This window comes from Nicotiana sylvestris, chromosome 8 (genome assembly GCF_000393655.2).
Source record: "Nicotiana sylvestris chromosome 8, ASM39365v2, whole genome shotgun sequence".
NCBI lineage: Eukaryota > Viridiplantae > Streptophyta > Magnoliopsida > Solanales > Solanaceae > Nicotiana > Nicotiana sylvestris.
In genome coordinates this window covers 140,650,655-140,665,008 of record NC_091064.1, presented here as the reverse complement: position 1 = coordinate 140,665,008, position 14,354 = coordinate 140,650,655, and the positions used below count along the sequence as shown (strand labels likewise).

At 38.2% G+C, this 14,354-nt stretch overlaps 1 protein-coding gene across 1 annotated transcript; it reads left to right on the top strand.

Annotated features, from left to right (window-relative positions):
* The first annotated feature begins 555 nt into the window (after window positions 1-555).
* On the top strand, window positions 556-1,872 carry LOC138875758 (uncharacterized). Its single transcript, XM_070154622.1, has 3 exons — window positions 556-1,413; window positions 1,680-1,754; window positions 1,822-1,872. The coding sequence occupies exons 1-3, from the start codon at window positions 556-558 to the stop codon at window positions 1,870-1,872; spliced, it is 984 nt and encodes a 327-aa protein (XP_070010723.1).
* Window positions 1,873-14,354: the final 12,482 nt, after the last annotated feature.

Genomic DNA, 14,354 nt, shown 5'->3' with positions numbered 1-14,354 from the left:
AAGGGAAATAATGAGCAAAATGAAGAAGTGCATTACGTGAACAATTATCAAGAACAAAGGGACAATGCTCCTAACCAACAACAACAATGGAGATCCCAAGGAAATTGGGGAAATCAAAACCAACAAGGCAATAGGAACTGGGGGAACAACAATCAAAATTGGGGTAACCAGAACAATCAGGGTAACTGGAGTGGCAACAACAACAATTGGGGAGGAAACAATAACCAAGGGGGTTGGAACAATGGCAACCAAGGGAATCGGGGGCAAGGCTTTCAAAGGCCTCCGATGTATCAACAACCAAACAACCCACCTCCATTTTCATCCCAAGGTCCTAGCTCGTCAAACAATGAGATGGGAAGGATCGAGATGATGTTTGAACAGATGATGAAAAAGAATGCCGACTCTAATGCGCAGTTGGCATCCTACAATACTTCAATCCGGAATTTGGAGGTTCAACTTGGCCAGATTTAACAGTCTTTGAATACTCGCCTTAAGAGGGCTCTACCTAGTAATACGGTAGTAAACCCGAAGGGTGGGAACATCATCGGGCATGCTATGGAGGTGATTACTAGAAGTGGTCGAGGTGGTGATGTGAATACCTCCAAGAAAAAGGAAATTATGAGTGATGAGATTCAAGTGCAAGATGAAGATGTTCCTTTAGTTGATGAACAAGTGAGAGAAGAGAATGTGAATGCGGAAGTGAGGATTGATGTTCATGATGATGAGGTGGAGACCCAAGATGATGTGAACCGGTCTAGGGAACACGTAATAGATATGCCGGAAACGGTAGTGCCAAAGGCTAAGGCTCCCTTGCCAAGGCCTCCTCCACCTTACCCTCAAAGGCTTGTGAAGCAAAAGAATGAGAACCAATTTAGAAAATTTATTGACATGATGAAGAGCTTATCAATCAATGTTCCTTTGGTGGAAGCTCTAGAACAAATGTCGAGTTATTCCAAGTTCATGAAAGACTTGGTGACAAATAAAAGATCCATAGATTGTGAGACCATCAAGATGACCCACCAAGTTAGTGCAATAGTGCACTCGATGGCTCCTAAGCTAGAAGATCCCGGTGCTTTCACCATTCCTTGCACCATTGGGAGTGCAAAATTTGCAAAAGCTCTATGCGATTTGGGTGCAAGTATCAATTTGATGCTTTACTCCGTGTTCAAAACTTTGGGTATTGGGCAATCGAGGGCTACTTCAATGAGGTTGCAAATGGCAGATAGAACTATGAAGAGGCCGCTTGGTATTGTAGATGATGTTCTTGTTCGGGTAGACAAGTTCATTTTGCCCGCTGATTTTGTGATCTTAGATTGTGAGGTAGATTATGAGCTTCCGATCATTTTGGGAATACCTTTCCTTTCAAATGGGAAGGCCTTAGTTGATGTAGAAGCAGGGGAACTCACCTTCCGGGTGGGTGATGAAAAAGTGGTCTTTCATATGTGCAAGTCAATGAAGCAGCCCAACAGTACTGAAGTGTGCTCTTTTGTGGATCTTGTCACGGCAATGATAGTTGATGATACTAGTGCAATGATCAATGTGGATGACCCTCTAGAGGCGGTATTGTTGAATCTTGATGTAAATGAGGATGAAGGCTGGGTGGAGTGTGTCAATGCTTTACATGGAATGGGTTCTTACTCTTATGAGCCTTGGAAGCTCTCTTTGGATCTTGAGAATAGGAAGACTCCACCAATAAAGCCCTCAATCGAGGAACCTCCCGTGTTGGAGCTAAAGCCGTTGCCTCCACACCTCAGGTATGAATTCTTAGGCCCTAGTTCAACTTTTCCAGTTATTCTTTCCTCCTGTCTTACTAACATGCAGGTAGATGCCACACTGGCAGTGCTCCAAAAATGGAAACAGGCAATTGGATAGACTTTAGCTGATATTCCGAGGATAAGCCCCGCCTTTTGCATGCGCAAGATTATTCTTGAGGAAGATGCCAAGACCTTTGTGGAACATCAGAGGAGGTTGAAAGAGGCTATGCAAGAAGTTGTGAAAAAGGAGGTGATCAAGTGGTTGGATGAAGGGGTTGTGTACCCCATCTCAGATAGTTCTTGGACTTCACCGGTGCAATGTGTGCTCAAGAAGGGTGGTATGAACGTGGTTACCAATGCGCAAAATGAGTTGATTCCTACCAGGACTGTCACCAGATGGAGGGTGTGTATGGACTACCACAAGCTGAATAAAGTGACCCGCAAGGATCACTTTCCATTGCCTTTTCTTGACCAGATGCTAGATAGACTTGCTAGGCGTGCCTTCTACTGCTTCTTGGATGGGTATTGTAGGTACAACCAGATTTTGATTGCTCCAGAAGAACAGGAGAAAACCACCTTCACGTGTTCATGTGGTACCTTTGCCTTTTCTAGAATATCATTTGGGTTGTGTAAAACACCGGCTACATTCCAGCGGTGTATGATGGCCATATTTACCTACATGGTGGAGGACATTTTGGAGGTGTTCATGGACGACTTCAATGTTGTGGGTGACTCATTTGATGAATGTTTGAAGAACGTTGACAAGGTATTGGCCCGGTGTGAAGAGACCAATCTTGTGCTTAACTGGGAGAAATGCCACTTTATGGTCGAGGAGGGCATTGTCCTCGGCCATAAGATATCAAAGCACGACATAGAGGTGGACAATGCTAAAATTGAAGTGATCTCATAGCTTCCTCCTCCTACCTCAGTCAAGGGGGTTAGAAGTTTTCTTGGGCATGCGGGGTTCTATCGAAGATTCATTAAAGACTTTTCTAAGATAGTGAATCCCTTGTGCAAGTTATTGGAAAAAGATGCCACGTTCGTGTTCAATGAAGAATGTATGAAAGCTTTTGAACTCCTCAAGCACAAATTGACGACCACTGTCATTATCACCGCACCAAATTGGAGCTTACCTTTTGAGCTCATGTGTGATGCAAGCGATGTTGCGGTAGGAGCGGTCTTGGGTCAAAGAGTGAATAAGATGTTTCACCCGGTGTATTATGCAAGCAAAACAATAAATGATGCTCAAGTGAATTACACAGTGATGGAAAAAGAGTTGTTGGCTATTGTGTTCGTAATGGAGAAGTTTAGGCCATATCTCATGGGTGCCAAGGTGATCGTTCATGCCTGTCACACCTCCTTTTACCACCCCGGAAGGGGGTATAAGAGAGTTTTTTCCAATTTAAGTGACAATCGAAATAGGATTATTTATATTAAATTCAGAGTCGCCACTTGGGATGATTTATAGTTTACCAAGTCACCGGTTTAAAATCCCGAATCGAGGAAAGTTGACTCTTATTTATGGTTTGCGAACACAGAAATCCGGGTAAGGAATTCTGTTAACCTGAGAGAAGGTGTTAGGCATTCCCTAGTTCCGTGGTTTTAGCACGGTCGCTTTGACCATACTTGGCTTAATCAAATTGTCTAATTACTCATTTTAGAACCTATATGCATTTGCCTCTATCTTAAAACAGGTCACGCGTACGTGTACCCATTTGTTTGGCGCGTCAAAAATCATGTCACGCAAATGTGTCCACTATTAATAACACTTTATTATTATTAAGAAAGTGTAGTCAAAGTTGCACGAACGCATACTCCGATTCTGTTTTTAAAATCATAATTATGTCATGCGAACATGTCTACAATCACGACGATAAGTTATCCGCGCCTAGAACAAACTACGAGGGTTTGTGAGTTATATATATAAAATGAGAGCATGAAGAGTTTTCTAAGCTACAATAGCATAACAATCTGTTAAACATTCCAAGTAGGCTTTTAAACCAAATCTCGCAACCCGACAAGACCCCAAACCTCAAGTAAGTTCGATTAAACTCACACGATTCAATTGTTGCTTTTATCTAAACCAAAGGATCATAAAAATCAAGATGTACTCACATAATGAATTTCTTTACTAGACACATAATTAAATAATATGGCCAACCAATTTCCCTAATATGAACAACATCAACTTCTCAAGAAAACAAGAGTGTTGCAAACAACTTTTCAATTGAACATGGACAAAATACAATTTGAAAACTATATAATGAATAAGAGTTTAAAAATTGGACCTCAAATAATTACAGCATCATAACGGGATCCGAAAAACAGCAGAAACACGAAATAGCAGATCTAGCATCAAATGTCAATCCGAAAAAAACTAATGATGACTCTAAATCAGAACTGCAAATTCGGCCACCACGAAGGGACCTTGACCGGCGACCCATCAACTGAAACGAACTCCAACCACCCTCAAATCTGATCGAATTCTATAATTTATTTTGAATCAAAAATCAGAAGAAGGAGCTAAAATTTGAAATGAAAATCAAAACGGTTTGAATCAAAAACCAAAGCAGAAAAATCCGTTCATTCCCGTCCTCCGATTCTCTGTTCCTTGCTCTATTTATTTGCCTTGGAGACGATCATCTCCTCTTCTTTTGGAATTTCTCGTTTTTTGTCTAGTCTTTGGTCTGTTCGTTTTTTGCTGCTCAAGGAAGATGAAGCTCAACCGCTGAGGGCTCCCTTATGCATTGCCGCTGGTTGAAGAAGAAGGGGGGGGGGAAGGGGGGTACAACATTGGGATCCAGGGGTGTTTTAGTTAGAGATGGGGTGTTGTTTTGTTGAAGAAGATCCAAAGAACTGAAGGTCGTTGGTATGGTTGTTGCTGTGCGTGTAGCTTAGGGGTGAGGTGAAGGAGACGAAGTTAGGGGGTCCGATTTTTTGAGTTGCGGCTAATCTCTTAGAGTCTAGGGGTCTAGGTTCATTTTATTAAAGGAAGAAGGGTTTTTAGGGTATTAGGTTTAATGGGTATTGAGTATTGGGCCTAATTTAGGAGATTGGGGTAGGTCCATGTCTTGTTGGGTCCTAAATTGGGCTCCAAGACTCCAAAATTATTGTTCAAAACCATAGTTAAATTCCTTTAATATAAGATAATTATACTATATAATGGAAACACTAATTCTAATTAATTAAACAAAACTACATTAAAACATTAAACTATTATATATTTTTTGTATTTTCAAGATTATATAAAGCTAAAAATAAGGTACTATTTTTGTGTTTATTTTATTTTTTTTATTTTATGAAAGGTACATAAAATAAAAAAATATTTTTTTGTAATTTTTATTTTGTGACGAAATAAAGCAAAAGAGTCAAAATTAGTTGAAATAACTATATTAGACCTAAACTAAGTATTTAAATGCTAAAATATGTAAAATCTTTGGGAGGGTCAAAAATTACATGTCTACAGCTGCCCCTCTTTGACTGAAAATACGAAGTATTTTTAGACAAAGAACGACTAGACAGGTTTTTTGACCCAACCCTTACTTAGAGAGACCAAAAACTAAGAGAAAGGAGAATGTGACCGAGCCCTGATATCTGGGTTGCCTACATATCCTTGGCTATAAAGGAATCAGACCACGTGTAGTTTAAAAGTAGAAACAGTGATGAAGTATACTAAGGTGGAGAGCCGGTCGAGGTGCCGTTTCGTCGAAGTTCCGGTCCGTGGTCCTGTTATTATATCAAAAATAAAAAAAATAAAAAAGACTAGCTAATCCTGTCAACTACGAGTTACAAGATCCCTATCTATAAGTCTTCTGAAGCTTGATCTTGAGTCTTGAATGGTTCTTCATGCAGACTTTAGATTTGAACCTTGGCGCTTGTTAGCTGATGGTGCTAGCTCGTTCTTCTTCACCATTTCGGATCAAGACCAGACATGTAGTGCTTGTGATTTCAACCACGTCTTGAGCAGTTCACATCTTTCTCTGCTTCTGTATTTTGGATTCACTTCTCTTTTTTTCCCTTTTTTTTTAATATTCTGGATTAAGACTACTTCTGTTGGTCATCTCGGACTGTTGACCCGCATTCTTGCCGCGAGCTTCTACTACTTCTAACTTGAATTGAACTCTAAAATGACTTCCCTTATTCTTCAAGTGGGCGCCTAATTGACAAAACTTGAACTGTATTCCCTTGTTCTCCAGGTGGGTGCCTGATTGCCAAAACTTGAACTGCATTCCCTTTTTCTCCAGATGGGCGCCTGATTGCCAAAACTTGAACTGTATTCCCTTGTTCTCCAGGTGGGCACCTGATTGCCAAACTTGAACTGCATTCCCTTGCCAAAACTTACGCTAAATCTCATTATCTATGAGAGTCCTAAAAACTTAAAATTAAATCCCATTATCCAGGAAGGTTTTGACAACTTAAAACTACATCCCATTATCCAGGAGGGTCCTGAACACTTAAAACTAAATCCATTATCCAGGAGTGTCCTGAACATCCGAGAATGAACTTACCTGAGCCATGCTCTCTTCCTGGAGGATCTCTACAGAACGAACAAAATTCCTTGCCTCTGGACCATGCTTTCCTCATGGAGGGTTCTTGCAGATCGAACAAATTTTCTTTCCCCTTCTCAAACCACCTTTGTGCTGACATAATTTGGGCACGACACTTGAAAAATTCAAACTTCCAAGCTTTGATTTGGACATAGTCTTCGTCCCTGTTTCAAACAAAGAAAACTTGTGAGTTTAAATATGGTTGTTGGTTTGTGGCCTTGACTTTGAGGGCGATTGCTCCTTCACTTCCCATGCTAACTTTGATTTCAACTCGAAAGATCTTTCTTGTTTATTGACTAACCACTTTCTCTGTCACCCTTATCACAAATACCTTTGATCCGTTCAAACCCAACATCCTCTATCTGTTGCATTTTGCTCATGAATTGACATTTACCGAACCTTTGTATTTCACATGAATCCCAAAACATGTTTATTTTTACCAACTCAGTGTACTTGCTATTCTTTCCTGACGTAGGCCGCTGGCCTTGGCCTTGAGGTCTATTGCCTCTTTCACTTTCCATGATAACTTTGATTTCCACTTGGAAGACCTTGCTTGTTATTGGTTAACCACTTTCTCTGTCAACCTTATCACAGAAAATACCTTTGATCCGTTCAAACCCAACACCATCTATTTGTTGCATTGATCATGAATTGACATATACCGAAACTTTGTATTTCACATGAATCCCAAAGCACGTTGATTGTTACTAACTTAGTGTGCATGTTGTTCTTTCCTGACTTATGCTACTTTGATGTGCTAGCCAGATCCCGTTTTGTGCAATTGGAAAGTTGGTGGCAAATTTTGAAGTCATTTCTCACTTGTCTTGACCAAACAGACTCAGGAAGAGGAAGTAAATAAGACAAAAGGAACAGAGTAAAGGACAATGGAAAGAGATGATTCCTAACGAGAAAACTATAAAGTAGAGACTTATCAGATGTGGATACCCACTCTAGTGACCATGACATTCATCTTTGGATTAAGTGGCGTAATCTGTCAAGCAATTCTAACGTTCAACTCTTGTTGTACCTCTTTGCCGTGAAACTGGGCTTCAATGCTCCGATTATCCTATGTGATTCACTATCCTCATTCGACTTGTAGTGCCCGAAGGGTTTTCACCATCAAGTCTCTCTCATTTTGTTCTTTCTCTCAACTTACCATTGCCTTATGGTGCCTGTGAAGGTTTTCACCAATAAGACTCTCTCATTTTGTTCTTTTCTTCTTATTTCCTCTAATTCTGCAGATGACAAGGCATTAACCATGGTCAAACCATCATATACTCTTGGCATGTCTAAACTCAGAACTCTCAAATATTATTTGGGAGGTCTTTTTTGGACTGTAATGTGGCTTTTGGACAGGGTTAGAAAGAAAAGATATCATAAAGGCTCAAAATAACTATGATAAGTTAATTTATTTACAACTTTTAGAATCCATTTTAATCTTTGCCCCAATTTCTAAAACAAGAGAATTTGATTCTTTTTTTTATTTTCTTTTTCTTTTTGAGATGGAATTTCTACGAAAGACTGTCCCACTCTCGACTTCGTGGGATTATGAAATATTTTATTTGGTATGACCAAACCGTAAGGCTACCTACGTATCTTGTGATGACAAGAATCAGGTCAAACGTAGTTCACAAGACTACTTTTTGTTACTATTTTCCTTTTTCTTTTTTTCTTTTTCCCCCTTTTTTCTTTTTCTTTTTTTCCTTCTTTTTTATCTATACTTTCTCTCTTTTTTTTTGAATTTTCCTTTTGGAATGAACTTTCTAGAATAAACCTATTGGGACATGAACTTTTTTTTCTTTTTCGTATAACTTTAACTTGATTCCAAAAGAGGGGGAGACAAAGAAATCAGTACAAGCTTAAAAGTGTATCGAATGGTATAAGTGTTTGGGATAGTTGAAAGAGGACCCCCCAATCTCTATGAACACCAAGTATAACACATACAACTTGAAAATGAAAAATGAAGATCATGCGTAGCATTTCTTTTGCAGTATCGGCATTGGTATCACTGATATGCCTTCCACTTTTTAGTGCCTTGTCAAGTACAAAGCCCTCGTTGGGTGACTCCCTCTTCACAATGGATATCTTCCGTCAATTCGGAGAAAACTTTCTTGACTTTATCTTATAACTTGAGATGCAATTGAACTCAAAGTTGCTTGCTTCAAATCGTCCGAGATGCACTCTCCTTTAACGAATTCTTGTCACCCTATTAACTTCCCAAATTATCTGCCCCAGTTTTACATGGTTCAGACTTCAAATGATCTCAAATTGTCCAAATTTGTACTTATTTCCCTCAAGTGTCCCTATCATCTTCAAAATTGCTTTATTGCTTCATGACTAAACTAACTTTTAAGACCAGGCCTAGAATTATGCATGCATGTCATGTCACTAGAACCATCATGAAAAGAACAATAAAAGGAGAAGAGAACCAAACAAAAAATGACTAGAAATAACAGAAAACAGAGAATTGCATTAGACAGACGATGAAAGGGTTTGAACAACAAAACAAACAAAACATATTGGGGTTACGACCCTGGAAAAATCTAAATAACACTAAAAGGGGTACTACGACTAAATGAACTAGGCAAATAAAAGGATAGAAGGGTTTGAGTCATATGACAATATCCGAATTACAACCCTGAAACAACCCGAACAACAGAAATAACAACAAAATGAACCACCAAGACTCCTTACTGGCTAGCCAAAAGAGGAGTGTCTTTCCAATTACCAAGCTCGGCATCTTAGCCACTGAGTTCAACATCAATATCACTGGGACCTTCACCAACTTCAATCACATTGTCTTCACCAAGTGGCTCATTGACTCCTTTGACCAACCCTTCATCATTGCAAACTATCTCAACAATTTGTGCGTTGTCATGTACCTGTAGAGGATTATGTGTGACACTTGGGGGTATTACTACCTTGGACCACAATTATTCCTTCTTGAATCATTCTTTCTATTTCCCTTTTCAAAGCACGACAATCTTCAGCATTGTGCCCCTGGGCATTAGAATGGTATTCACACCTTTTAGCAAGGTCAAAGCTTCTCACATGTGGGTCTATATAATTTAGAGGAATAGGTGCAATCATGTCGTAATGCTTAATTCTCTCAAACAAGCTTGCATAGGACCTTCCTATTGGTGTAAAATTATCTTTCAGCCTTTGTTACCTTCTATACCCTTGGCTTGAATGTGGGTTATAGGGCACTTGAAAATTTTATGGAGGCTGGTGAAGTCGTGCTCGCCTGTTGGAGTGACCCAGTGGTTGGACAAGTGGCCAGATGTTGTTCGGAGGATAATACTGGGTGGATTATGTGGAGCTTAGGTATATTCATGGGGTCGGTATTGAGGCTGAAAGCGTTTCGCAGGAATGCCCACTAGATCCTGTCGTTGGCGGGACTCAGCAATATCGTTTCTATCAATGGGATGACTGTCCCGAGCAACTTGTTCGTTCTATCTGAACCAAAATTCCCTTAAACTTTCCTTCAATTTCTTTTCCATCTGAGATAGGGAGGAGTGATCTGGGACAATGTCTATATTGTACTGAAAGTGTCACACAAAATCTTGAGCCATGTCATCCCATGTATGCCACTTACCGACATCTTGATGAGTATGTCATTCCAAAGCTACCCCAATCAGGCTCTCACTGAAATACGCATCAGCAACTTATCTTTCCCGCCAACACTTTTCATTTCACTATAATAACCCCTCAGATGGGCTACTGGATCTCCACGCCCATCATACAAATTGAACTTTGGCATCTTAAATCCTTTCAGCTTTCTAGATATCTCATCTTGCTCCACTGTCTTAGCAGGCTTTGCAGTCTCACCGAGAGGCTCAAAATGAGGAGCGTAAGAGTATGGACCTGAGACCTTGAAAATTGGTTCTGGAGCATAGTGTTGGGCATCGGGGATTTTGAATGGCAACAAGGCTTTCAGTGTAGTTAGTGGGAACTAATGGTGGAGGGTGCCCACTAATTCAGGCTTGGTATATTTCGGTCATCTATCCTTTCAACCTTAAGACCTGTTCTTTCAACTCAGATTCTGATTCAACAATTCCCTTAGACGGATCAACAACCCTTATGTTCAAGTCTTTGCTAGCCATGGCTACCTTGCTCTTTGACATTGTATTGTATGGATGAGTTATTAAAACCCACAAACCAACCACCCTTTCGCTCAATGAAGATAACAAAAAGAAAAAAATGGATACATCCTATTAGCATTAGGGCATTTAACAGCTAAAAATATCACATTGCGTGCGATGCACCTAGCAATAATTAACGGTTCTAGAATGATTTCGAGGGTCACAAGGTCACTTGGCCTCATCCCAATTGGTTCATTTCAATCTTCTCTTCTGTTCTCTTTTCTGGCACTTCTTGGCTTGCTCATTTTCCTTCATCTTTTTTTCTTCTAATTATCACTCTTTTCTTTCCTCTCATTTCTCACATCCCATAATTTCACATCTCCCTTTTTTTCTTTTCTTTTTCTTTTAATTTTTTTTCCTTTTAAATAAAAAAATAATTCGATCGAACTCTATGTAGGTTACCTACGTATCATGACGCTGCATGAATCAGATCTTTGCGTAGTTCGGAAAGATCGGGAATAAAAGAAACAAACTAAAGTTTTTTTTTTCTTTTTTTACCTTAATGACTATTCTTATGAGAAAAGAGAAATAAAAAAAGATAATCTTTTTTTGAATTTTATAGACTTAATGTTCTATAATCTATTATAAACTCAATCTTGAACGAGCATATACATATATATTTTTTTGAAACAGATACTCTATGAGAAATTAGTGAAGAAAAAAAAACAAACCTAGAAGAGAAAAAATATTTTTGATTCTTTTTTTAGGAATGACATTCAAATAATGAACCAAAGAAAAATATTTTGAATTTTCGTTTGATATCCTGAAAGAAAGATTTCGAACCAGGAAATGAAAAGGATAAAAAACTAATTTTGGATTTCAATTTGATTACGTAAGGGAGAAACTCTGAAAATAAACCAAAGATAAAGTATGTTATTTTTTTTTCTATGTACAATGTCCTAAAGTTCTAGTAAAAATAAAAAGAATTTTTTTTATTCATTTTTTATTAATTTCCCAAAGAAGTACCTCAAAAGAAAATCTTTTTGGATCTTTGGAATTAATATCTTAAAGAAAAATTTTAAAGAGGTACTAAAAGAAAATTCTCTTCTTTTTTTTGAATTTTTAGTCTTAATGTACTAAAAGGAAATATAAAAGCAATTTTTGATTTTGCGTTCTAGTTATTAATTCAATAAAGAAAAACCACCTCAAACGATTTTTTTTATTCCTAGAATTAGTATTCTAAAGAAAACTTCTAACGGAAATATAAAAATGCAAAATTTCTTTATTTTGGATTTTTGATTTACAACACATTTTCCAAATACAAAATAGGAAATACAATAACGAAAGACTCGGCAAACTTAACTAGACTATAACACATTCTAACATCACCTAAAAGACTCGACATTATTGTACAAAACTAGAAGGTAAAAGATAATATAAAAGGAAAAACAGACTCAAAACATAATAAATAACAAAAATCTCCTTAAGCAATTCTTGAATGAGCGACCCTGACTGGATGGTTCTAGGGCGTCTGTCATGCTCAAACTCCGATAAGCAGATCCACACTTGTATGAGAAAATTAAGACCAAATAAGTTAAAGACCTAGAACACTATGTGAGACAATAACACTTCATGTTGGACACATGCAAGACATGATTGGGGCTATTTTGCTAAAATTAACCTATGTGGATAAAAGTGGCTAAAAATGTAAGATTTGGCTAAGACCCCGCGAAGCCAAGAACCTAAGACTCACTAGGAAGACAGGACCCTATGTGGGTTGCCTACGTGTCATGCCCCGAAAGACGAGAATCAGGTATGCGTAGTTCGGGTAGATTGGATACGGGCGAAAATTAAAAAAGCAACTAATTTAGAGAAAATATATTCTTTGTCTTCTTTTTTTCGAAAAATGATGAAACATGCAAAATCTTTTTGGATTATTTTTTCATGTTCATTTTTTTTATCTTTTTCTTAAAAAATATGAAAAAGAAAAATATAATTGGGCCCTACTTGCTTTATTTTCACACTTCACCCTCTTTTCTTTCTCATTTACCCTCAGCCATTATTGGTCTGCTAAATGACCCTTTTACCATTGAAGAAATGCAACATGTAGCACATAGGATGCCTCAGGATGGTCTTTTATTTTTGGGGTACACAAGTCCTAGACGGACATAACCCCTGTGTTGAGTCCCCTAAGTCAAATGCACGTGATGCAACAAACGTTCCTACTAGGGATCCGACATGAGGTTATGTTATTCTAATTTTAAACCTGGGGTTGTGTTCTTGACCTGGCTTACCCGAGTAAACTACCTGAGCCGAAGAGGGGGCAACATACCAGGAGAACAAAAGTCTACCCGGCCTTGTTTCTGGCCCAGCCTTATTCTATTTGGTGTAACTTCTAACAGAAAAAGTGGGCCACGCGAACGTGTGCACCATTTCTTTTTTGAAGACTCAGAAAGTAGGCGTAGGGAGACAGTATAATACAATTCAAGTAATATGAAAGCGGTAAATAAACAGCATTTAGCACATTGGGTCCACAAATACGATAATATGAACAATAAATAAAGCCAGGTAAAAACCATAAAAACAAGCTCGAATTCTTGAACCCTCACACCTCCTTTTTACTACCCCGTAAAGGGGTATAAGGAAGTTTTTTCCAATTTAAATGACAATCGAACGGGATTATTTATATTAAAATCAGAGTCGCCACTTGGGATGATTTATGGTGTCCCAAGTCACCTGTTTAAAATCCCGAATCGAGGAAAGTTGACTCTTATTTATGGTTTGCGAACACAGAAATCCGGGTATGGAATTCTGTTAAACCGGGAGAAGGTATTAGGCATTCCCGAGTTCTGTGGTTTTAGCAGGGTCGCTTTGATTATACTTGGGTTAATCAAATTGTCTAATTACTTATTTTAGAACCTATGTGCATTTTCCTCTATCTTAAAATAAGTCACGCATATGTGTACCCATTTGTTTGGCGCATCAAAAATCATGTCACGCGAACGTGTCCACAATTAATAACTCTTTGTTATTATTAAGAAAGTTTAGTCAAAGTTGCGAGAACGCATACTCCGATTCTGTTTTAAAAATCGTAATTATGTCACGCAAATGTGTCTACAATCACGACGATAAGTTATCCGCGCCTAGAACAAACTACGAGGGTTCGTGAGTTATATAAACAAAATGAAAGCATGAAGAGTTTTCTAAGCTACAATAGTATAACAATCTGTTAAACATTCCAAGTAGACTTTTAAACCAAATCTCGCAACCCGACAAAACCCCAAACCTCAATTAAGTTCGATTAAACTCACACGATTTAATTGTTGCTTTTATCTAAACCAAAGGATCATAAAAACCAAGATGTCCTCACATAATCAATTTCTTTACTAGACACGTAATTAAATAATATGGACAACCAATTTCCCTAATATGAACAACGTCAACTTCTCAAGAAAACAAGAGTAAACACATAGGCAAACAACTTTACAACAGAACACAGACAAAATACAATTTGAAAACTATAGAATGAACAAGAGTTTAAAAATTGGACCTCAAATAATTACAGCAGCATAACGGGATCCGAAAAATAGTAGAAACACGAAACAGCAGATCCGACATCAATCTTCAATCCGAAAAAAAACTAATGATGACTTTAAATCAGAATTGCAAATTCGGCTACCACGAACGGACCTTGACCGATGACCCATCAACTGAAACGAACTCCAACCACCCTCAAATCTGATCGAATTCTATGATTTATTTTTAATCAAAAATCAGAAGAAGGAGCTAAAATTTGAAATGAAAATCAAAACGGTTTGAATCAAAAATCAAAGAAGGAAAATCCGTTCATTCTCGTCCTCCATTTCTCTGTTCCTTGCTTTGCTTTTGAGCCTTGGAGACGATCATCTCCTCTTCTTTAGGAATCTCTCATTTTTTAATCTATTCTTGGGTCTGTTCATTTTTTGCTGCTC